The 24,603-nt window shown below is 33.3% G+C and overlaps 1 protein-coding gene across 5 annotated transcripts in view; it reads left to right on the top strand.

The window, feature by feature from the left end:
• Positions 1-18,145, top strand: part of TNPO1 (transportin 1) — a 73,618-nt gene extending 55,473 nt beyond the window's left edge. For 2 of the 5 annotated variants that reach the window (XM_081054552.1, XM_081054551.1), the window contains exons 14-25: positions 1,656-1,827; positions 3,219-3,305; positions 4,749-4,856; positions 4,988-5,146; positions 5,228-5,315; positions 6,729-6,827; positions 7,014-7,109; positions 9,937-10,012; positions 10,888-10,987; positions 13,090-13,164; positions 13,988-14,130; positions 16,232-18,145. In XM_081054552.1, coding sequence (XP_080910678.1) covers positions 1,656-1,827; positions 3,219-3,305; positions 4,749-4,856; positions 4,988-5,146; positions 5,228-5,315; positions 6,729-6,827; positions 7,014-7,109; positions 9,937-10,012; positions 10,888-10,987; positions 13,090-13,164; positions 13,988-14,095 — 1,168 coding nt within the window. In that variant the 3' untranslated portion in view covers positions 14,096-14,130; positions 16,232-18,145. Of the gene's footprint in view, positions 1-1,655; positions 1,828-3,218; positions 3,306-4,748; positions 4,857-4,987; positions 5,147-5,227; positions 5,316-6,728; positions 6,828-7,013; positions 7,110-9,936; positions 10,013-10,086; positions 10,161-10,887; positions 10,988-13,089; positions 13,165-13,987; positions 14,131-16,231 lie in introns of those variants that run through there. The other 3 variants (XR_013993707.1, XR_013993708.1, XR_013993709.1) reach the window with 2 other exon arrangements.
• The last annotated feature ends 6,458 nt before the right edge of the window (positions 18,146-24,603 follow it).

The raw sequence follows: 24,603 nt of genomic DNA, 5'->3' as shown, positions 1-24,603 counted from the left end.
ACAGAATTATCTTTTATTCTAATTCCCACAGATGTCTAGAGTGGTGATGGCAAGGGTCCTACTCTTAAAGCAATGACAAAGTTAGAGCAGGTTCACATTATTAGTCTGCAGGTCAATTACCGTAACTCCACAGAAGCCCCACGGTGACATGTTGTCTGTCACAAAGTTTATCTATTTAAGTAGCTGCTCTGTCAGTTGAGTTTGGGGCTGTCTTGTTTTTATGTCAGACCAGCATTTAGTTGCATTGCTACAAATATTTCAATTTTTTGAAACAAACCTTTATGTTCTAAAAAGGCCTGTCAAGCATAGCTCTTAATTTCTTTCACCACTAACTTTGTTAATAGGGAAAAAAGCCGTTGAAAAAGGAAAGTAAATTTAAAGATAGTTGGACTTTTCCAGAGCTGAAGCAACAATATCTAGAACAGAATTTTAATTATTAATGAGATGAAAGAAAGTTGAACCAGAGGGCTTTGGTGATTAATAGCACTAAATTTTTTTTAAGTGGGTGAAGGATACAGACCGTGTTTGGTTTCCTGTAGTTTATTCATTCAGCTTGTTTTTTTTAGCTCTCTACTAATTGTTAGGCGTACACTAAATGCTGGGCCTAAGTTCCTGCCATCTTGAAACTTACAGGCTAGTAGGGAGTATAAACAACTGTAATTTATGGTAAGTCCTGTGAAGGAAATAGATAAATAGTTCACGCTTGCTAATGAACATAACTTTTCACAGCTGGCTTAAGCCTATCATTTTGCGAAATTCCTGACTTGACAGAGCAAGATAATACAAACCCTAATTTTAGAAATGAAGAGCCAGATATACCGTAGAGTCAGGACAAATTTAGGTCTAAATTGATATTGCATTGAGATCCTGGAATTTTTTTCCTTTCTTATACATTTGTCCTAATAGATAAGCCATACATAACGCAAATTTGTAGTAACAAGTATACCGTGCACTCTAAGTGTATAGTGTGGGGCTTAGAAAAACATTTTTAACTTTATTGAGGAATAATAATTGCATATATTTAAAGTGTACAACATGATTTGATATTTGTATACATTGTAGAACGATTACAAGATCAAGATAATCAACACATTCACCACTTCATATAATTAACATAGGTAACTTTTTTTCATGGTGACAGTGCTTAAGATCTCTCAGCAACTTTCAAGTATACAATAAACACACTAAGTATATCAAACACGCCAAGTGTTAAAAATGATTGTCATTTTGTGACCGTTGGTAAAATGAAATTAGAGTTTTTAACAGTTTTAATTGTAATCTTATTAATCTGGAACAGTCACTAGAATGTTAGCTACCTGAGAATTGGGACTTTGTTTTGTTCATTGCTATATCCCAGCACTCAGTGATTAATAAACAGTAAACACCAAATAAATTTGTTGGTTGAATAAATATAAGAACCAACAGATTTTAATTGTAGATTTTACCATTGTAGTTAAATAGATGCACATAGACTACAGTCTGTTTGAAAGAGGTGATGAGGAATGGGAAAGAACTAAAAATATGCATCTGGTGTGGTACAGTAAGAAGATAGGCATGTAAAGTGTAAATAGATATTCTATAAACTATAGACTTAGTTTTCTGTTTCTATTATAAACGATTCCTTTTCTTCAACAGTATTCTCTCTTTAATTACAGTGCCTTTGCTACCCTAGAAGAGGAGGCTTGTACAGAACTTGTTCCTTACCTTGCTTATATACTTGATACCTTGGTCTTCGCGTTTAGTAAATACCAGCATAAGAACCTGCTCATTCTTTATGATGCCATAGGAACATTAGCGGATTCAGTAGGACATCATTTAAACAAACCAGTAAGTGACTGTGATTAACTATTATGAAAAATATATATAGCAATCAATAGGATAACATGTATTTGAAAATTACAATGTTCTGGGAGATGTGAACACTAATATTTACTACTTTAGGAACGTACATCTTAAAAAGGCAGCAAGTGTATTTACCTTTCAAATATTAAAAAATAAATATGTACTTGGTGTGGAAATTACAGCAGCATCTCATGAATGGAAAACACTTTGTAGAGTGAGTAAATAAAAAGGGATAAACGTTTTATACTCCGAATTTCAACTTTTACTTAATTCCAAGTATTTTTGTGTTTACCACTTCATAAACACTGCAGCTTTAGAATACCACATCTAGACATCTTTGTTTTCTCAGGGGAACTTACCAGATATGGGGAACATAGTAGATAAATGAGCAATTGGAATAACAGGTTAAACATGCTAGGTCATGGTTCATGAGCATGGTTAGGGAGCAAACTGTCTCCAGTAGTGTCAGGGGAGGGGAGGAGTACGGGATTGCGTTTCTAATGTTACAACGTGAATGTAGGTCCAAATTCCTGCTGGAGAATCGATTGCACATTTATGATTGCTTTTTGAAAAGTCTTAAGAAATTGTGGTTAGAAGCTGTCCTTAAAACTTGGTGCAGTATACTTGGTTTGTGGGTTTGTTTTGATGTTGGTTTGGAGGGTTTTTTTCTTTAATTTCTTAGACCCTTTAGAACCTGTGCCCCTTTTACATTGTTACTATGTTTTTTTACTTGGTTTTATGGATTCTTTGGTTTAAATAAGGACACTTAAATGATTATGAATCTTTTTCTACAAACGTCTTTGTAAGTTTTACCTGTCGTTTATAACATACTGTACAAGAGCCATATTACCGTGTTTCCCGAAAGTAAGACCTAGCTGGTCCATCAGCTAGAATAGACTCGAATGCGTCTTTTGGAGCAAAAATTAATGTAAGACCCAGTATTATGTTACATATTATATTATACTATACTATACTATATTATGTAAGACTGGGTCTTACATTAATTTTTGCTCCAAAAGATGCATTAGAGCTAATAATCTGGCTAGGTTGTATTTTTGGGGAAATACGGTATATGTCACAGGCCCCGTGACTAAAAAAATCCAGTCACTAGAGAGTAAAATTGACACAAATTATCCCTGATTGTGATCAAGTAATTTGTATGTAGTGGTATATCTGTTTTGTTTCAAAAAGAATGTAAGGTGACTGAAAAATAGAACAAGGTTGTATAAATTAAAAAATAGGCAAAAAAATAAATTTTACAGATACACAGAATGAGGCTGAAAATGCGTTCTATAATGATTTCACACCATTAGACTCAAAATGGACGGTTTACATATGATATTGGAAGTTTATGTGTTTTTCATCATTGTAAACAGGAATATATTCAGATGTTAATGCCTCCACTGATCCAGAAATGGAACATGTTAAAGGATGAAGATAAAGATCTCTTCCCTTTACTTGAGGTATGCTAAGCTGGTAACGTTTAGTTAATGTAACTGTTTCACCAAAAATACGTGTCCAAATCTAAAATGGGTATGTGTGATGATAAGTAAAAGTGTTAATAAATTTACATTCTGAACCATTTCTGTTAAAATGCTGAATAAATATGTAACTTGTTACTGTATTTACAGACCATCCATCCATACTAAGAAATGCTGTTAAATACAGAAAGCATAATGGAAGTGTTAGGCTTCTTCTTTTTTTTTTTTTTTTTAAGTAGACAAGGGATTATATATGTTTTCTAACCTGCTGTTAATTGATAATAAATTATTTTGGAGATATTTCCTTATCAGCATATATGGATCTATCTGTAACAACATTTCTTGATATAGATATATACTATACCATAATTAATACACGATTGACCCTTAAACTGCACAGGTTCGCTTAAATGTGGATTTTTTTTCAGTAAATACTGTACTGTTTTTGATCCACATTTCGGGTGTCCATGGATGAAGAGGGCTGACTAGGTACATTGATCTACCCATTTTATATAGGAGGTGTCCACGGGGGTGTCCTGGAACCAATCCCCGCAGATACCAAGCAACAACTTAAGTTTTGGGGGAGAGTAAAGTTATTCTGTGGAGTTTAGACTATAAGCGGTGAGGGAGAGGGGTCGGTGCCCCTAACTCCCGCATAGTTCAAGGGTCACCTACAGCTTAAATTATTTTACATATTATTTATTGTATGCAGACAGATACACTCACACATATATGTGATAGCATTGGGACTTGATACTAATAAGGAAGGACTTCATACCTTTTCTGTCCAATTTGATGTTTTTTTCCATGTATACTAAATACTTTTTTAACCAAAAAGAAGTGTAATGTGATATTTAAATAAACACACTGTCAAATGTGGTAATTTAAACCTAAAGGAATTGATATTGGTAGAGCTAGTTCAGTCATTATCATTCTTGTTCCCCCTATCATTTCAGGGGTCACCACTTCTGCCATGCCAGAGAAGTAAAAACTGTGACCTAGGGCAATGGCTAATTCTGGGCCCAACAAAACAAGATGAATTATTGTGGCTAAATAAATTTATTTCAGGCAAGGGCTCAGAATATGCCCAGTAATATGCCCACATCATTGACCAGGATGGGAGGATAAGTAAACATGTCTCTTATATTTGAGGAAACATAGGAGTATATAGTAATCTGTTCTTGAAGAAGAACATTCATTATAGAAACTTTTTTACATTTTTTTCGGAGGAAACCTCCCCTGACCAGCTGGCAAACAGTAATGCGTGGTATCCAAAGAAGATGTTTGAAAAGATAAATCTGTTATTGTACACTAGTAGAGTGGGCTCATAAGTGACCAGGATCTTAATGAGTACTCTTGCCAGCCTTTACCATAATGTTCAGTATACCTAGAAATTTTACCTGTTGTATACTTTATTCTTTCTAGTGCCTATCTTCAGTTGCCACAGCCCTGCAGTCTGGCTTCCTTCCATACTGTGAACCTGTGTATCAGCGTTGTGTAAACCTAGTACAGAAGACTCTTGCACAAGCCATGGTATTTTTTAAAATTTTATATCTCACCCTTCTTGGCATCGTAAACATTTTTCTAAGGATAGGCATAATGTATACTAACTTTCTCAGTAACTGATTCAAAGTAAGTTTTCGAAAAATTGTGTCTGATTTCAGCTGAACAATGCTCAACCAGATCAGTATGAGGCTCCAGATAAAGATTTTATGATAGTGGCCCTGGATTTGCTCAGTGGCCTGGCTGAAGGACTTGGAGGCAACATTGAACAGCTGGTAGCCCGAAGTAACATTCTAACACTAATGTATCAGTGCATGCAGGTGAGGCTTGTTAAATTAAAAGCGAATTGAAACTTAGTTCTTTGTGTCACATTGGGGTTAATTTCTTCTCATTTGTTGTAGGATAAAATGCCAGAAGTTCGACAGAGTTCCTTTGCCCTGTTGGGTGACCTGACAAAAGCTTGCTTTCAGCATGTTAAGCCTTGTATAGGTAGGAATATTTTCTACTGCTATGATGAAGTTTTTAATGTTATTTTTACACCAGCTATGATTTTTATTATTAAAATGTAATTTCATGCAATCCCAGCATTTTATGTACATGGACTGGTTAAAGCTGCTCTGACTGAAGCAGGCAGCTGGGAACTCTGTTGTTTGTTCCTTTGAACTCAGCATCACTTCAGCAGCTTGTCAGGCATTCCTGACGGGAGAAAAGTTGCAAAAGTATTAATTTAGAGTAAAGGAAATGCCTGCCTTTGAAGCCTTGGGACTGTATGCTAGTTCAGGGATATTTTTTAAGTAGACATACCTAGAGAAAATAATAATCAGGTTTTCTCGTGGTAAACCATCATACTCGTTCAGATACCATAGTGAACTTTTCAAACAATTTACTTTAAATGTAAATAATGTTTTGTTTCTTTTTTAAGAGCATAGCATTTGTTTTAGCCGTTTGTGAAGATAAGTGATTCCTTGAATAACATAACCTGAATTTCTGTCAAATCCATTAAATGGGATTTGGGTTATTTTTTTCTTCATTTCTATATCCCATCATTTTGAATGATAGTTGTTTGTAATACATGACTTAATAAACTTTGGTTTAAAACATTGACCAAAAAGCCCTTTTCATTTGATACATGAAATGAATCAAACGGGTTTTTATTTTCTGGTTTTATTGAGATACAGTTGACATATGGCATTGTATAAGTTTCAGGTATGCGACATAATAATTTGATACATACATGGTATAACTTAAGGTAATCTTTGTGAAATGATTACCACGACAAGTTAACATCCATCACCTCACATAGTTACAACTGAAAAGATAGTAACTGAGTGCCATGAATTAATGACTGACTTGTGATTCTTGAGCGTGGCTGCACCGAGTCCTTCCTTTTTCATATAACAAAACAGGCCAGGTTTGTTTGGTACGTTTCTTGCCCTTAGCCTGCTTTGAGACATTTTTCTGAGAGCCCTCATTGATTTTATGTCAAAAAATAATATTGAGAAACCACAATCTGATTTCTAGGGTCAAAGTAATTTTAAAAGTAAAAATCATTGATTTAAAAAAAAGAAAAAAAACTGTGTGTGTGAAAAACTAGCTTTGAAGGAAGTTCTGTTGTGTTTTTCTCACTTTTAGTTTGAACTTTCTCAGTCTGATGACGAGAGATTACTCTGACCAACGCTTTTTAATGATTCCTGAAATATATCAAAATTATGTTTCCTGGTCTACTTCATATGAAATTTCAGAGATTGCCTCCTTCAGTTTCTTCAGATAAAGATTACCAACATCTTTAAAATACTATTTTTTGACTACATTTTAGTTTCCGCCGTGTAGATTTTTTTTAAAGCACAATACACTGCTATTGATAAATTTACTACATAGTTTTTAAAACATTTTTTTTTCTAGCTGATTTCATGCCAATATTGGGAACCAACCTAAATCCAGAATTCATTTCAGTCTGCAATAATGCCACATGGGCTATTGGAGAAATCTCCATTCAAATGGGTAAGTTATTTTCTTTAAAAGTATAAATATTTAGATGTCATAATATTTTTGTAATTGCCTTTTTTTAATTTAAATGAGCTTTATATATTTTCATAAATAGCTTATGTCACAGTTAATAAAGGGAACAAAATTGGTATTTTAACATTGAATTTTTTGTTTTGTCTTTCTCTTTTGGGGATGATCTAGGTATAGAGATGCAGCCTTATATTCCTATGGTGTTGCACCAGCTTGTAGAAATCATTAACAGACCCAACACACCAAAGACGTTGTTAGAGAATACAGGTACCATATGACTGAACTGTTTTGGTGAAGAGAAAATTACTTACCTTTTAATTTTAAATTAAGATGCGTAGAGAAACCAAAGCTAGCTTTAGAAACACTGTTTATTATTAACACCTATTTTGGATTCTTAGTAATGAAGTGTACTGTTTTAGCTGCATTCCATGACTAGTTTTCAGAAATTTTCAGAAAAATACTTTTTCCTCTGTTTTAGTGTTTTAATGCTCCCTAGTATGAACCCCAGCTGAAATAACTATTGAACAATATGAATTTTACTTTTACATTATTCAGAGAGTAACTGGGAGCTGGAAAGTAATGATTTTTTTAAATCTGTAAACATGTAGCCAAAGATGGATTGCAGTGTAATGTCTAATTGGTTTACAATGGTGCATATGTATTTTCTATTTTATTTTCTATACTCAATTTTCTTCAAATTGAGAACTTAAGCAATACCTTGTGGGATTTTTAGTTAGGAAGCTAGTTTCTCTTTTCCATTTTTAGGGAGCATGTTTATATTAAAGAGTACCTTCCATACTATAGAACACATTTCAGGGTGATTTCTTTCTACCCTCTCCAATTTTTGCTAATAATGATAAAAGATGTAAATTTTGTTTTCAATCAGGCATATCTCTTTATATACTAAGATAATTGCAATACACTCATACAGTCAGTGAGGGTCTTACCAAAATACTGGATAAAGATTCTGATCTTAAAAAAAAAAAAAAGATTCTGATCTTTAAGGTTTTCTAATTAAGAAAATTTGTTTTCAAAGGCATTTTAATTTTATATTTTTTAATTATAGAAAGTATTGTAGCCTAATGTGATTAAAATTGATATGTTTATTGGTATGGAAGGAAATCTTAATTATGAAACAGTTATATGGCTATTTGGCTGTATGGGTACTGTTTTATCATAAAATGATTTAGATTTTCTTGCTGAAAAATACAAACATCTATGTATAGGATGGTTATGAAACCTTGTCGGGTTTTTATCTCCTTAGAACTCAGTACCTATACGTGACATTTAGATTTAGAACAGTTATAAAATTACTGTTGAACCTAAAGAAACTTCCTATTTATTTTTAAATGTGAATGCATAACTGCAAATAAATGTTGAGTGTAATGTATATTAAAGTTTCTTGTGGGATATCAGTTGGTTATAGTTTCTTTAACAAATTGGCTTTATAAGAGTTTATTCTAAGTATGATTCTATCCTAAGTAAATCAAAAGGTGGTTGATAATACCTTTCAAATTGATGGATTGAATTGATATGATTAAGGAACACACTTAGCATTTACTTACTGCATAGTCTTACTGCTAGTGGCTACAGAAAATGTTTCCCTTACTCCTTACCCAAAAGGGGGAGACATCAATTAAGCAAAATCATTGTCGATGGCTAATGTCTATAGATTTTAGCAACTTAATTACCATTATCCTAATATTTCATAAAGCCAATTCCTTAGTATATGCAGTTATTTACTCTTTTAGTATATCCTACACTGAACTTTTTCAATGGATCATCATCTGCTTTATCGCATGTTTCATTGGATTGTTCATACTTGCCTGTTTAATGAGAATGTTGCATAGTTTGTGTCTTTTAAACATAGGTTTTCTTCCTCTTGCTTCATATAAATCTGCTGGATTTTAGTATTATCTGTGTAGTTTGCTTCAAGTAATCCTTAAACATTTTTCTTTACCCTCCCCCACACACCCTTTTTTTATGAAAGGTTAACTTGTAAGTTTTTGAGAGAACACCATTAAAGCACCTCATGGTTTGTTTTCTGTTTGTATTTTTTTCCCGTTGTGTATAAATGTATTTATATGTATGTACCTTTGAATTGCAGAATGCAGTTCTGAATTACACTTGTTTTAGCTCTTTGTAAGTTTAAGGACTTTCTGAATTTTGATGGTGAATATATGTTTGATTATAATTCCCATTTTAAATAAAATATTAGCATGTAATCAGTATAATGTTTTATCTATTTTGTGCTATGCGTTTTATAGCAAAGAGTATATTTGGTCCACATACCACATGTCATTACAGTGGACTGTCTAAATTTCCTTTATGTCAAATATGGTATTAAATAAGTGGACTGTTACCTGAGTTATCACCATTAGCGGGTTTTCAGAATGGGATCTGACATAGCACAGCAATTTTCCAGTCCATGCAGTGTGTACCATAACACCGAAAATTTGACAGTTGATTTTTATATCAGGCCACAAATGGTCCCCTGGTTTGTTTTGGAAATGTTAAACAAACAAAAACTCACCAAAATTTGGATTAAATTCTTTGATAATTTTCAAAGAACAGAAATCACTTATAAAAGAGATGTGGAGAAGTGAGAAATTTTAACTTCTGAGAAATGTGTTTGAGCAGACAATTCAGAAATGTAGTCATTCATCTTTACTAATATTTCTTGGGGAAAACAGATCGCATTATTAAATTCTGAAATTTCAACTGGCTTTGAATGAAGAATATTTAAATCATCTATGTAATCGCTCATCTTTATTAACAGAACATGATATATTGACACTAAATTGAGCGAGAAAAGCAATTCATGGTTTTTGGTGTTCTCTCAACCTTTAAAGTTTTTTCAATTCCTTTTGTTTTTCCTTTTTCAAGAGTATGCCATATATGTTGCTGCCCCTTATTTTAGGGGGTGGTAATAAACAGCACTGGTGAAATCTTATGTTTATTATCATACACAAATTCTGTTGGTTTCTGTTTCTGAGTTATTTGTTGTTTTTTCTTTATTTTTTCTCCTTCCCCCTCATTTGCTCATGTCTTGGTTGGCGTTTGGTGGTGTATAACCGTGATTGCGTTACCTTAGCAATAACAATTGGTCGTCTTGGTTACGTTTGTCCTCAAGAGGTGGCCCCCATGCTACAGCAGTTTATAAGACCCTGGTGTGTATTATTCAATCTTTTTTTTTTAATTCATTTTTCTTCACTCTTTCTTTCTCTTTCTATCTCACTTTTAGATATATTTTCAGTTGGTTACAAAAATCACAATCCTTAATCATTGCCAACCATGTGACTAATCTTGTCCTATCAGGTTTGTGAGGTTTTTAGTAGCATCGTCATGTATATTTATTTTATGTTGTGGCTAACGACTAATTGATGCATGGGATAAGATTGTCACATGCTTGCTGTGTTAAAAAGCTTGATTATACATAAAAAGCATTTAAATATCCACCAGTAAAATAAAGATGCATGCAAATTCTATAAATTTAGGGTTTTGCATTATGTTTCTTTTTTAGAATTAATTTGAAAAGTTGGATTGCATTAAGAAATACATGTTTAAATTTGTTATGTATAAAAATCTTATTTGCTTGTTAATGTAAAAGTTAAACATCTACACCATAAGTTCTATAATAATAGTTTATATTGTGGCAGTATATCCTATGTTCTGCTTCTTTTAATTGATAATCTTTCAATTCAAGTCATTTTTAGTAGTGTTTAATGGAATATAAGTCATAATACAGTTTTTAAAATTGGTAATTTACTTTTGGCTCAAGCTTGTTAATAGTTTAAATGGCGGATTAAAATCAATGATCCGTTTCATAGATGCAATGGACTAATAAGAAAATGAAAATTTCAAGGCTTTCACTATATTGAGATTAGATGGACCCACATACAGGAAATGTGAGAAACTTAAGCTTTATGAAAATTCTTGGAATAGAAACATACTGTGGAGCTTATTCCATTAAATACTGTCCATTAGCATTGTAATTGAACCTGCTTCCTATTTAAATGCTAAACTCAATTCTATAATTTAATAGGTGCACCTCTCTGAGAAACATAAGGGACAATGAGGAAAAAGATTCAGCGTTTCGTGGGATTTGTACCATGATCAGTGTGAATCCCAGTGGAGTAATCCAAGTAAGATATTCACAAGAAATTATTTTTAATTTTTAATGTTCTGAGTAATGAAATTTTAAAGGGGGAAATATCTTAACATTTTATAAAAATATTACATATTTTTTAAAGATTCTAAAACAAATTAGGTTTTATATGTTGTATATTTCTTAATATCTGAAATGACAATACCTGTCTTTGTTTCCTAAGTCTTTTTTTTGTCATGAAATACAGTAACAGCAGATTGGGAGAATAAAGTTACATTCTTGTATTGAATTAAGCCAAAGTGGCTTTCATTCACGTTTCGACCTCATTGATTTCCTTTGTGTACGTCACCCATCCCTGAATATCAATTTGTTGACTTTGAGGATTTCTACACTTAGAAGAGTGAACACATAGGAGGATAACCTTTCTGTTTCTTGAATCAAATTTAGAAACTCGGCAACTGAAATAGAATACTGAATCAGCCATTGATGAGAGCTATGATTTATTTGTCCTTATTTTGTTTCCTATCTTAGTGCATATTATATTTAGACAGTTTTAGCATTTTTTAAAAAATCATTTGGCGATAGTATCAAGCATGAGTCTGATCAAACCTCTGGATTCAACTGCCAGTTTGCAAGACACACAAAACAGGAACTACTGATTGATACCATGTATATGAAATGAACAAAATACAAGCTGTAAGGGACTCTTTAAGTTAAATGCCCCAGATTCCTCCACATAAATTGTAAAGGAAAAAAGTATAGATGGGGCTTTCAAGAAACTAACCTTTCTCTTCCAAGAGATGGGTGCTTTGAACGTTTTTTAATTGAGACCTTTAGATATTTCCTGTCATAATTACTGTGTTGTTGAATTCAGGTTAAGAAATATTATAAAGTTCAGGTTGAAGCAGGTGATAGGCATTGAAAACTTACAAATTAGAACTGGAAAAAATATTTTGACTACTTTCATATTTGTAAAACAGTAGTAACTTGTTAAAACAAGCCAATACTGTCTTTTAGGTAGTTCCTAGGTGCAAAATAACCTCCTGACATTCTTTTTTTCAATAGTTAAGAGCTTTGTTTTTGTCACCTGAAATGTATTTTAGAGGTATCTGATATGACAGTTTATCATATTGAAAAGGAACACTTTCCCACTGGGATTTTAGTTACTTTTTTTCTTTTTTGAATTAACATTTGAAGTAACATATGTGGATGGTCATGAAATCACTACCAACTTAAGAATTAGTAGAAATTTATTACTTTTACATATGTTTTTGGATAGGATTAAAAGAGAACGTCATAAGTTTTTGAATAAATCATGATCATTAGGCACATGGCGTTTTATTTGCTTAAATGTTTTATATACATTGTCAGTAAGTTCTGAAATTATAGAGCTTTTCTGAATTTAACCATAGAATTTAAAGTAGTTATGTCAGAACATCAGCAATATCTTGAGCAATGTATGTTGAATTGTGTCAGTATGATAGTCAATATTTTAAAATACTTTAATGACGTATTTAAAGCATATGCCTGTTACCACTTTATTAATCTGTAAGATAATCTTATAACCTGATTATCTTTTAAGTAATTGTTTTTGAGCTTTGAGTTTTTCTTTTTCTTTGAGTTGTGTTGTGTTGGGTTAGGTGTTATTTGCAACTACGTAATTAGTTTTTCTTCTGACTTTTGGTTATTTCATTTAAGTTTCTATCTGAAGATGTCTTGAAATTTAGGCCTATTCATATACTTCAAATCAAGCTTATTTGGTATATAGTTTTAACTAACTTTAAATTGTTTTTAGGCTAGTCAGAACTGTACAATTATTGGATTTATATAATTCTTAATCCAATAAGTGAAGGGTTGTTTGAATTGGTGCTCATTTGGTGCTTTCAGTCCATTGCTGATGCTAAATGCTTACTAGACTGGGGTTTTGTTTTGTGATATAAAATAAAATGCAGAAGGGCATTAAATTCCAATATACACTGAGTAGAGATTCCTTCATGTTGGAGTAATAGAGGTAATCATTTATAAGTTTCATAATCATAGTGATTTTAAAAAATTTTTTTCGCTAGGATTCTGGTTTACATACGTTTTTGATGTTTTGACAGATATATCAATCTAAGATGTATTTCTTGCTTATTACAGGATTTTATATTTTTTTGTGATGCTGTTGCATCATGGATTAACCCAAAAGATGATCTGAGAGACATGTTCTGTAAGGTAACTAAAAAGTATTACTGTCCTAGTTGGAAAGTTGAAATTGTTTTCGTATTTCATATGAAACTTGGACTCTTCAAGTCAATATTGGTAGACTATACAACCTGTGTTCTCAGTAAAAAGGTTGGCTTACTCTTTCCTTAAGATACAGCAGTGGTTGTGGATCAATAGAGCTTGCGTTTTGGAAATACTTTATCAAGTAATAGCATTGATCACTCATGTCCCATTTTCCCACCTATGAAAATTAGCATATATTTTCAAATACGGCTGAGATTTGGAGTATGACAAACTGTTGAACAAAATAAATCTTAAGTGGTCTCCGCAGGGATTACACCTGTATAATTCTGTTTTAGTAGTCCTCCCCATCCCTTTACCCCATTTGATTAACTGTAGTTGGCACTCAACCATAACAAAATAAGAAGTAAAATGCTAGTACACATTTGAACTATAGTCACAGCCATGAACCCAAAGCTTTGTTTATTTCCTACTTGAAAAAATCCAGTATGGCATAGAAATTTTGTCCCATAGGTGAATTTCTCACTTTTTTATTTGGTTTTCATAAATATTATGTCAGAGATTGCTTACAGTATGTCTTCCTAGGACACTTGCTAAATTCTAAACTTCTCAAAACAAAGTTGAGCATATTCAGTGAGGTGCTCTTAGGCAAAACATGGAATAGTATAGAGTCCAACAAAGTTTGAGAATTACTGCTTTAAAATGGATAAAAATTTTGGAATAATAAAATCAATAATGTTTGATTTCAAAAGCTATGCAGATCTGAATTTTTTCTCTTTTGTTATTGATAATTTTTTTTTTTACTCTGCAGATCCTTCATGGATTTAAAAATCAAGTTGGGGATGAAAATTGGAGGCGTTTCTCTGACCAGTTTCCGCCTCCCTTAAAAGAGCGTCTTGCAGCTTTTTACGGTGTTTAACCTCATACACTTAAGCTGCAGTCCCATAATTAGGGGTAAGTTGGAAGAAGTTTGGAAGTTTTCATGAGGAAGAAACTTAGGACTGCATTCCAAAAATTACTGAATAGAATAAAAGCTGTTTTTTTTCTACAGAGATTGAATAAAATAGTCTCATGCTATATTGGACTTTAAAATTACTTAAGTGAAGGCTGGAGAAATTTTTTAGAGAACCATCAAGCAAAATAAAATGCATGGTTCCACTCTGAATCCTAGGTGAACGAGATCCAAGTTGGTTTGCTAACTAGATTGCTTAATATTGCTGCAGCTATTCCTTTTTTTGCCCTGTAAGAGATCACCAACATTCCCTGTGGCAGAGTAGAAATTATTTAGCTTTAAAACATGAATTTATAGTCTCTGATATAGCAAGAACTTTCTGTGTAGTGAGCTTTAGGAATAACCCAAGTAGAATTGGAACTGGGTTTGGGCTTAGCTAAGAAAATTTAATATTCAATCTTCAACATGCATTTTATTGAGCACCTACTATGGGCCCAGTACTGTGAATTAAAATGGGCATTGGAAGATTCTGTTTTGGTTGGTGCAATAGAGGGGTAAGTCCACTTGGATTCTTGTTCCTTGAGTTTTTCTGTTTTTGTTAAGTAGAACTAACAATTCAGGTCTCTTGGCCTCATGTCCTTCATTGAGTTCTTTTGAGGATTAAATGCTATACTATATGTGAAGGCAGAACTTTATAATACATTGCCTAACACATTAGTAAACCAGGGGATATACTTCTTTAGGTTTTAAACACGAACTGAGACATGTTTTACTAGAGGACCAGAGTGTTCTCAGTGTGTGTCTAGCAGTTATATAACAAATTGAATTACCCTTTATGTTGAAGTTTTTGTTTGCTTGCTTGCTTGCCTGTTTGTTTACTCTGAGCTAGATTTTAAACCTGAAAAGGTTTCAACATCCAAGTTGTCTAACCTGGAAGACAGTAGAAATAGACTTGCAGCCTCACAGCTCTTCATGTGTGTTGTCTCCCACTATGGTCTTCAGTCCTAAAAGCTGTTTTGTGGCCTTAGCATTTTGGGAAAGTGCTTGATTCAGTTATGTTAAATCATGAGAACACAATAGATGCAAATGACTTTTAACATCAAAGGCCAGAAGACTCAGCTGTGAGCTAAGTCTTGAGCACTTTCAGATTTATTACGTTCTGTGGTCTCTCTCGTATCACCAATTATGAATTAACTGTGGTGATCATGTTCTGAGACAAGGTGTGTAATAATTACCAGTTTTCAAATTAGAGATGAAAGTGGATCATATCTTTTATCTCTGCCCTTTTTGTACTCTTCTTTCCTTTTTTCAGAGGCAGAGAAAAGGGGTTGCTTGTATTTCTCCACAGATAGGCTAATCACCCTCTGTGTATTCAATATCATGATTCATAAATGTTAAACTTTAGCATGAGTGGTTAGTAGAGTTTTGTTGTGACAGTTTCACTGTCAGGTACTAGTTACAATCTCCCAGGAATCTGCCTTTATTTCTTAATGTCCTTATCATCATTAAAACTGCTAGCATTGAAAAAGTCCTTATCGGGAAAATCAAGAGTCCTGAGAGTATAGGAAATGACCAAGTAAAATGGGATCGGAGGAATTATTAGGAAGAAGAGGGCAAATGTTAAATGTAGTGACCCTAGTGCATTGTAAACACCTTTAGTGCCTAAGCAAAAATGATGGTTAGATTTTTGTTTGCTTTGTACTGGGAATACTGGCAAAAGGATAATGTTTTAATTCTCACTAAGGAAAATTTTGAAGAAGACAACTTACATAAGAAATTACTGGCTCCTATTAGGGCCCAGTGTGCAAAAGGAGGTAAAAAATTAGGCTGATAAACATTCTCCCTGTAGAACGTGCATTTCACCTATATAAAGTGCTACAAACCTCTCTGCATATCCCCAGCTTGCTGTTGCTTTTTGACAGTTGACAGCCATAGGAGAAGGAAGCAACATGGTTATCACTGACTAGAATAATCTTAAGCAATTTGTCCAATTTCTCATTTTCTTGAGGCAGAGATAGCATTATTACTTGATTAATTTTGTCTTCCACTAGCTTTAAAAGGGAAACAATTGTTAAAGTATGAAATTGTTTTCTTTTCTTACAGGTCCTTCAGTCTTGGAGACCATGAGGGAGCCTCTGCACCCAGGGAAAATGTTACCCTTTACAGGGGGGAAGGGTAAACCAGTAGGGAATACAGTACAATCCCAACCCTACTGGGAGGGGCGGGAGGGAGGTGTTGCTGTATTAAGTCGATGTTAGGAAACGTTTTAACATCATCTGGAGACTTTGTGGTTGAAAATCTGTCTCCAATTACAACTTCGCACTGTATGTGAAGAAGCAAAAACAAAAAAAACTTTATTCACAAAACATTACATTCTGGAATATTAATGGGGAATTGTACCAAAACAAGAACCATATAATTGATGCATAGAGATAAGAGAGGAAAATTTCTATAGCACACAATAAAGGAAACCTAAGAATAGCAGTTACAAACAGTAAAGAAGCTTTTTTTTTTTTTAATTTAAAGGTTTTTTTAAATTTTCCCACATGATGGGACCTCGTTTTTGCATGCTGATAAAGAACTACACAAAAGAAACTAATAGAATTAAAATCAGCTTGCCTACCCATAATGGAAGCAGGTTCTTTGAAGTTACAATTTAAGGTATCCCCAAAAAAGTTGGAAATAAAAAAAAAATAATTTAAACAATGAAGCACCCTGTGAAATGCCAAATGAGTCACTCCTTTTACCTTTGTGGGGTGGGCAGGGAGGGAGGAATAAATGGGGTTGGACATATCAAACTAAAGATTGAACTCTCGATTTTGCATTAAAACATTAAGGTAGTGGGTATAATTTGATGGTTGTACTTCATTAGATTTAATTTCTAGGCCAAGATGTTATTTTTAAAGTGCAGTTTTAAAGTTCAGGCATGCATTCTGGCTCCTAGTGATTGAAAGTAAATTAGTGGGAAAGTAAGTAGCATGCTTGCATCACATAGAGTGAGTTTGGTATTCATTTACCTCTGTTGCGCCAGTTTGTGTTGCAGTTTACCAATTCAATATAGCCCTGCATTTAAAATTCCTTTTTAAGATTTGTGGATTTTATTTTTATTAAGAATATAGATATAAAGTACTGTAGTTTACAGCTAGGCCTTGAAATACCTTTTTAGGATCTGTTAGGAAATAAGATTGATATTGTATTGTGTGTAACCTGCACAATGTGGAAAGCTGATATACCTGTGCAAAATCTGCCTCTGTGCTGTCAAGTGTGATGTGCTTTCTGCATGGTTATATACTAGTGATTTTATCAAAACTCCTAAAACTTAAATTACTTGGTAAAAGATCTGTAAGAGGCTGCATAAGTGTTAGTTGGCACATAAAGACAAATGTAGAAGTTGAAGACATGATTGCTATATTTCAATGTTTATTCCCACTCAACATATTGCCTTCTAAGCTTTCTTTTTTTGTTCAAAGCATGATCTTAAAGATATGTTTAAGTTAATGGATGTAATGCAGGGTTCCTACACTGTATTGGCGCATGTTGGTGGCCCTCTGTGCCCTAAATATATGCACACAGGGTGCAAGTAAAAAGCTACAGAGTGAAAGTTGATTTGGATCCTCTTCATTTCATTTGTTTAGCTTTTCTGTTATTTTTCTCTACTTACATGTATTCCTGTGAATAAATCCTTGTTAAGTTAACCCTTTACTTTTCCTTCCATGTGTATTTTCTTATATACTGTGAATGTGAAAACCTTAACTGGTACACTTGATCTTGTGTCCATATGAAAGTGCAAGTCTTTATTAATTTGGATTGCCTGAACAGTGTATCCCATGATGATGAAGGAAAATGGAGAGATTTTTCTTTTTAACTCTGCTGGTCAGAGATGAAGCCACACCTTTCCATTTTTCAATGCTGCATATTTAATCTGCAACAAAAATGTTAAGCCATAACAACCTTTTTATATTTTAGTTTGTCACCTTTGCATTGCAGAATAAATACTGAATAACCATTTTTATAAGCAGTTGCTCCTCTTTGCATGGTTCTGTTCTTCTAAAAGTGTTGAATGATACAGCCATTGCACTGAAGTTTGAGCTGTATGCGTGTGAATTTATAAATACCGTTTTTAAAAATTTTAAATGCATGGTAGCATGCAGAAAGGTTTTTGTTATTGTGTGTGTGCGTGCGTGTGTATGTATATGTATGTGTGTGTTTTAACATGTTCTTTCACCTTTCCTGTACTTTGGCTTTGCAAATTTCAGTGTGTAGAGCCTGAAATTATATTTTCTAATGTCCTTTTTTTAATTTAATTTTATTTTTATTATAAATTGGATCCAGAGGGTATATAGCATTTTTCTTTCAACTACAATTGCTTCCCTGGGAGCTCAAAATTTGCCTCCTAGTAAGTCTTTAAAACCTGATTGGGGTACCTATTTTATCCTTAAATTCTAGTGATACTGTGTAGTGTTCTGAATACTTCTTAGAATTTAATATGGGAGACATTTTAATATTCTAAAATAGGTAGTATTTTAAATTGAAAGAAATGGCAAAATTCTCTAAACAGTTTAAAACAAACATAAAAACAACCTTCAATAAAGTTATCTGGACCTATGATTGACAATTCTATGTTGACTAGACGCAATATTGTCACCTCTTTGATTAAAAATTGGTTACCAATTAGGCAGATATGTAACATAAGAATGCTCATTTTTTTTTTAGTCATTTAACCTGTTTTTAAATTTAAAAGCAATTTAATTTAAAAATAGAAAATAAAATTAAGTAAATATGACTGGCAACCTGAGATTAGGTTGTGGTTTTTGGGGGTACCCCCGCCTTGAGGTTATTGTTTCTTCCTAATTTATATTTCAGATACATAGTATAGCATAGGAATTTGCAGAAGCCATTTAAGTTATCTTTTGAGGTAAGCTCTGATTTAGCATTTATTGTTCTGATAAAACTTAAAACATCATGGGATATATACATATATATATATAAAAGCAACTTAATTCTTGTGTAGTCTTAATAGTGTTGAATGTTGACTGAATGTCTATGAATTGTGAGTGTCTTTGTTACATTCCAGTGTTTCTGCCTCTTGGCATGCTTAAAGCACGGCTTACTTCATCTGCTCCTTACACACTAAAGTGCTGTTAGTGTGCTCAACTACAGAAATAGCCGCTGCTAAGTGATGTAGATTTTCTACTTGAATATTTTTATGTTGTAGGAACCTCAGGAGGTCAGTGTTTACTGTTTTATATATGCCTTCTTTTTCCTGTTCAAGCTTCTCTCTTTGAAGGATTCTAACAGAACAAAAGCTGCTGATCAACCTAAGTTGGAAACAGAAAGTGTATTTAATATAATTTAAATGCATGTTTGGCAGTTCCATGTTATAATCCATTAGTAAGTGAACTTAGTGCCACAGATACTCATTTATTCAGGAAAAAAAATTGCTTTTTGTATTGTCTAATCTTTTAATAATAACTTCATACTATGTAAAAAAAAAATCACTTTTTTATATTTTTGGGTTGGTTATTTCCCAAATAATCAACATGTAAATAATCTTTAAGAGCCAGTTCTAATGCTTTACATTATTGCTACTTGATTTTGTGACGCAAGTTAGATTTCAGAATAGATTTAAAAACAACCAAGCCATTACATCTTTAAAACAAAATAAGTAGCATACATTTTGTAATTGACATGTTGATAAACACTGTGATTTTTTTGTTAAGACTTTTTTCATTGATTGAATTGCTTAAATTGCATATATTGTAAAATAGGATCAGATGTATATTTTAAAATAATTTCAGCTGACTTTCTTGTATTGAAATGCTTTGTCTACTTAGTTATAAATATTCAGATACAAGTTTTATCTCAGGTGAATACTCTTGTATCCTTTTTGCTTTGGTCACATATGCTTATAAAGGGTCATCATACATATTCTTGTTTTTTAGTGTATTTCATGAAGCATCTTCCCATTTAGTCTGATTTTTCCAGTCCTTATTCTAGCAGACTAAGGTGGTATAAATCCCTCCTGGCGAGCCTTTTGCATGTAGGTTTACCTTGAAAGTGAGTTCATTTTGGCCCTTCTTTTCTCCAAACCCTTAAGATAGTAAAGTGGAAATTTTTCTGTCCTATATTAAATTACCCTACGTAGCTGAAATGCCAGAATTAAATTATCTTTTAATCCCTTTTGTCTAAATTTATCTGAAGTACTTTGCCATAAAGAAAAAAAGTGGTTTTTTTGCTTTGTATAATTAATCTATATTATTCATATTGAATGTATTAACAGATAACGGTGCAAAAACATTCTTCCCAAGAGAAGAGTGTGTCATGCATAACTGCAATTTTAATCTTTCCTTTAGTAGTACTTTAAAATACACACAGCTTTGCTTATTGAATTACTTTTGCAAATAATACAAGGGGGGAAACACTAACTGATGCTACTATACTGTTATTGAAGTGTAGGCATTGAAATCTTTAAGAAAACTGTGGTCTTCAGGTTGTTAAAGGCCTGGGATAATCTAGATGAAAAAGATCAGTAAAGAACTGTGTGAACATTATCTAGTAATGCCATGCAAGAGCATTGTATACCTACTTAGTACCTTTAACATTGTATTAAATATGGAGATACTTCTAATGGCTCTTAAAAATTAAACTTTACATAAGCATTTCATTCACTTGTACACTTTACAGGTGACTTGTGGCTAAGTTTTTCAGTCTTAATGTAGATCTTTCCCCTATTGATGATATATGTAGAGGATTCTTTATCTTTGCCTAGCTATTATGCTTATTAATTTGAAGGTATACATTTAAATTATACCAATTTGTTATTGTGATTTGTATCCCAGAATGTATTGTGTTCTTTTAAAAAATGTATGCATGATTTTGAGCGAAGTTAAATGAACCTCTTGTACATTTTAAAACCAAACCAAATTACTTTGCCAAGCATTATATTACTAACTAGAAAAATAGTGTTTTCCCTTTTATTACAATTTTTGTTCATCTACCACAGAATCCCCTTATACTGTGGCTTGGTATTAGGCAGAATTGGCTGTTTTGCATATAGTAGGCTTCCTAAAAGCCTACTGTAACATGGTTAGCCTGCAAGGCAATGTTGGTCCCTCCTAATACTAGTCTAAAAGGGGTTCTACTGTACTTTCCCTGTATTACTTTGTTTTCGTCTGTGAACATATAACCAAATTAAGATAGGGTGGGTTTTTTTATGGAGATGATAATTAGACAATACTGTATAATTTACTTACAGGCTATCTGTGAGATGTTTAAATGTGGTTTATGATTTCATATTATAAAACAGTTTTACATTTAATATTCATGTTAACATTGGGTGCAATAATTTAGTAGTTTTAGCTATAAATAACTGGATCTTTCTGCTGACAACTTAGGTTGTATGAGTTATGCTTAAAAAGCTTTAAGTCTGATGTTTCTGTACCTGCCACACTATGTTAGAACGTGTCCTTCAGACATATCCTCCTGCAACTTCTCAAACTGTACTAAATTGATATTTCTTGAATTCTAACTCTGTGCTAACAGATCTTCATTTTAAATAGAATAATACGGTTTTAATTTTTGATAAGCTGCTGAATTTTAAAGAGAGTTTTTTGGGGCCACCAAATATTTTGGATCATGCAGAGAATATATATTGTACTGTAGTAATTTTGTATTTACATTTGTATGATGTGACATAATAGATGTGAATGTTAATCACTGCTTGACTATGTTAATAAAGTTGTTTAACTATAGACGTTTCATTCTGATTTTTAATGAAAGGAAATAAGCTTTTTCTCCTTCCCCACCCACCATTTTGGGTCCAGATAGGTCTTGCTAGTTGTTTTTGTTGTTTGGGTTTTTTGTTTAAGGGTTTTTTTTGTTGTTGTTCCTTAGCTTACACATTAGTGCATTCTTGTTAACATCTATTTTTAAAATTAACTCCTGCTGAGATGTATCTGAACAGTTGATTCTAGATTCAGCTTTCAGTGGGGGAGGAAGAAAAGAGTGCTCTGCCAAAAGAAAGTTGAAGTTGTGAAGAAAACAGTGTAAGGATAGATTGCGTGAATTGTATGAATGTGCTCTTAATGCTTCCTGTTTATCCTTCAAAAATTACGACTTGTAATCTTGGAAATTAATATTTACAAAAGTAGTAGTTTTCTCTTCAGGCTGTAATTCATTATGATAGTTGCATGTTGCTAATTAAACGTTAATACATTTCAAGGGAAATGTGTGCATAACTCGAGTAGTCTTGTTAATTGAACTTTAGAACAAGAAAAGGGCCTGAGATTAGATCAGTGCAGCCCAAGAACTTTTAAGAGAAACGAGGCTCAGGTTTCTTTCCCTTTGCTGCATGCACATGAAAATAGCAGAACTTAGGTTGTGCAAGAAGATAAGACCAGCCTAATAATTATTGGTTATTCAAGATTGTGATTTGCTGTTAATTTGAGAAATGCCTAAAGCTAAAAGTCTTTTCCTTTGTAAGTCTTCAACATTTTAGTGAAACTAAAGTACATGCTCTAAGTTGTTTTCACGTTATGCCTGTTTTTGAACTGACAGGAATTTTTGTCTTACAATGAGTTCATAATCAACCTGACTCCAATAATTTACATTACAGGTGATTCTTTAGGAATGGTTGGAAAAGTAGCAGTTGAACTACAAAGCTCTGAATTTGGATGTCCTCGTTACTACACAGTAGGAACTTCTGAAGCTGTGACTATCATTTTGTAATCCTTAATCTCAGAGTCTTGTGCTAACTTGATGTGAAAGAGCCTCCTAAAACATCCAGGTGGATCTCTAGTGTTGATTTCAACACAAATTGCAAAATGCAGTTTAGAAACAACACAATTACTGAACCATTGGCAAAAGTGATACAGGAAAAATTGTTATACCAAGGACCTTTAGGTTTCCATGCCAGCCGTGAATGAAACTCATTTTTATGCATATGATAGCAATCTTGGTCTGGCAGTTTTTTTTCTGTTTTCCTGTTCAAGCTTTTCATTATCTTTTGAAGAACTTCATTAAAGAAGTGAGCCATTTTTAATGAATTTTGATACAACTACTCAACTTTATTTCTGTAAATAAAGTTATGCTTCATGTCCCTGTGCTTAAATGTTTGCATACATATGCAGGCATTTCTTAGTGGAATTGCCATGTCAAAAGGAGATAGTTATAGTCCAATTTCTTTTCAGATAAAGTACTAATTTTCATACCCAGCAGCAAATTCAATGGGCGTTACCATGTGTGCTGTAAGTTGTGCTTTGGTAGCATGATTTTCTAACTTTAGTAAATTTTATATACAAAACCTGTTTTCATACTACATATTTAACAATTATCAGAGTTTTATGTCGCAAGTACAGTTTCCTGGTCTCTCGGAGCTTACATTCTATTGTAAGAAGGCAGATAAGTAACTGTTACATGGTAGCAAGTGCCAGTGAAAAAGTAGATGGGAGGTGGTGATGGTGAGGAAGGCTTGCTATTTTAAATGGGGTGAGGGCCTGAGAGGGTGTCATTTGAACAAAAACTTGGAGTGAGTATGGAAGTTTAGGGGTGAGTATTTCAGGAGAAGGGAACAGTAAGGACAAACGCTGTGAGACTACTAGTAGTATGTTTGGTATGTAGTGCATGCATATGAGAAGGGTATATAGCTTGAGCACAGGAAGCAAGGGAGAAGAGGTAGGTAGCAAGTAGATTAGATCCAAGAGGCAACTGAAGACCAGATGGTGTAGGTCAGTTTTGCCCTTGAGTGAAGTAAGGATCCTTTGTAGGGTTATCTGGATATGTTTAAAAGGAGAATGAAGATTTGCCAACACTCCAGAAATGGGTTGTGAGGAAAGAAATCAAAGATGGCTCTTAACGGCTTTTGCTCTAATGTGAGCAGCTGGAAAGATAGAAATGGTAGCTGGATAACGAAAAATGTGGCTTTTGGTTTGAGACATCCTTGTGAAGAAGTAAGTAGATGGTTATAGCGCAGGGGCAATAACCTGGGGCTGTAGGTGAGAAACTGGAAGTGTATAAATGGGGTTTCAAACCATGAAACTGAATAACATCATCTGAGGACTAGGAAGAAATGAAACACTCCAACATTGAAGTCTTAGAATTGAGTAAAGAAAACTAGGGGACCATGGCATTCTCATGTATAGGAAAAAATAAGGGCTGAGAATTTCCTTTGCATTTAGCAACGTGGGGGTCATGGATTTTGGCAGATCTTTTTATGGCTCTAGAAGGGAGCAGAATGAGAGCTGTCTTCCTCCAAGCTTTGAGAGACTAGATTTCACTTTTCCCCAAGGCCAAGTTAAGTGGCTTTGTTTTTTCAAAACTGAGTTCAAGAAATGTGGAAGCTTGTGAAAACTGAGCAGGCCAAAGTTGCTGAGATAGATTACTTCCCTAAATGATTACCAGCTTATGGTGCCTAAATTTAAATTTTAAAATGTATTCTAAAAAGATTAGCAACAGGTTCTTGTTTGTTACTAGACAAG

This window comes from Rhinolophus hipposideros, assembly GCF_964194185.1.
Source record: "Rhinolophus hipposideros genome assembly, chromosome: 7".
NCBI lineage: Eukaryota > Metazoa > Chordata > Mammalia > Chiroptera > Rhinolophidae > Rhinolophus > Rhinolophus hipposideros.
This window is presented reverse-complemented; position numbering and strand designations above follow the sequence as displayed.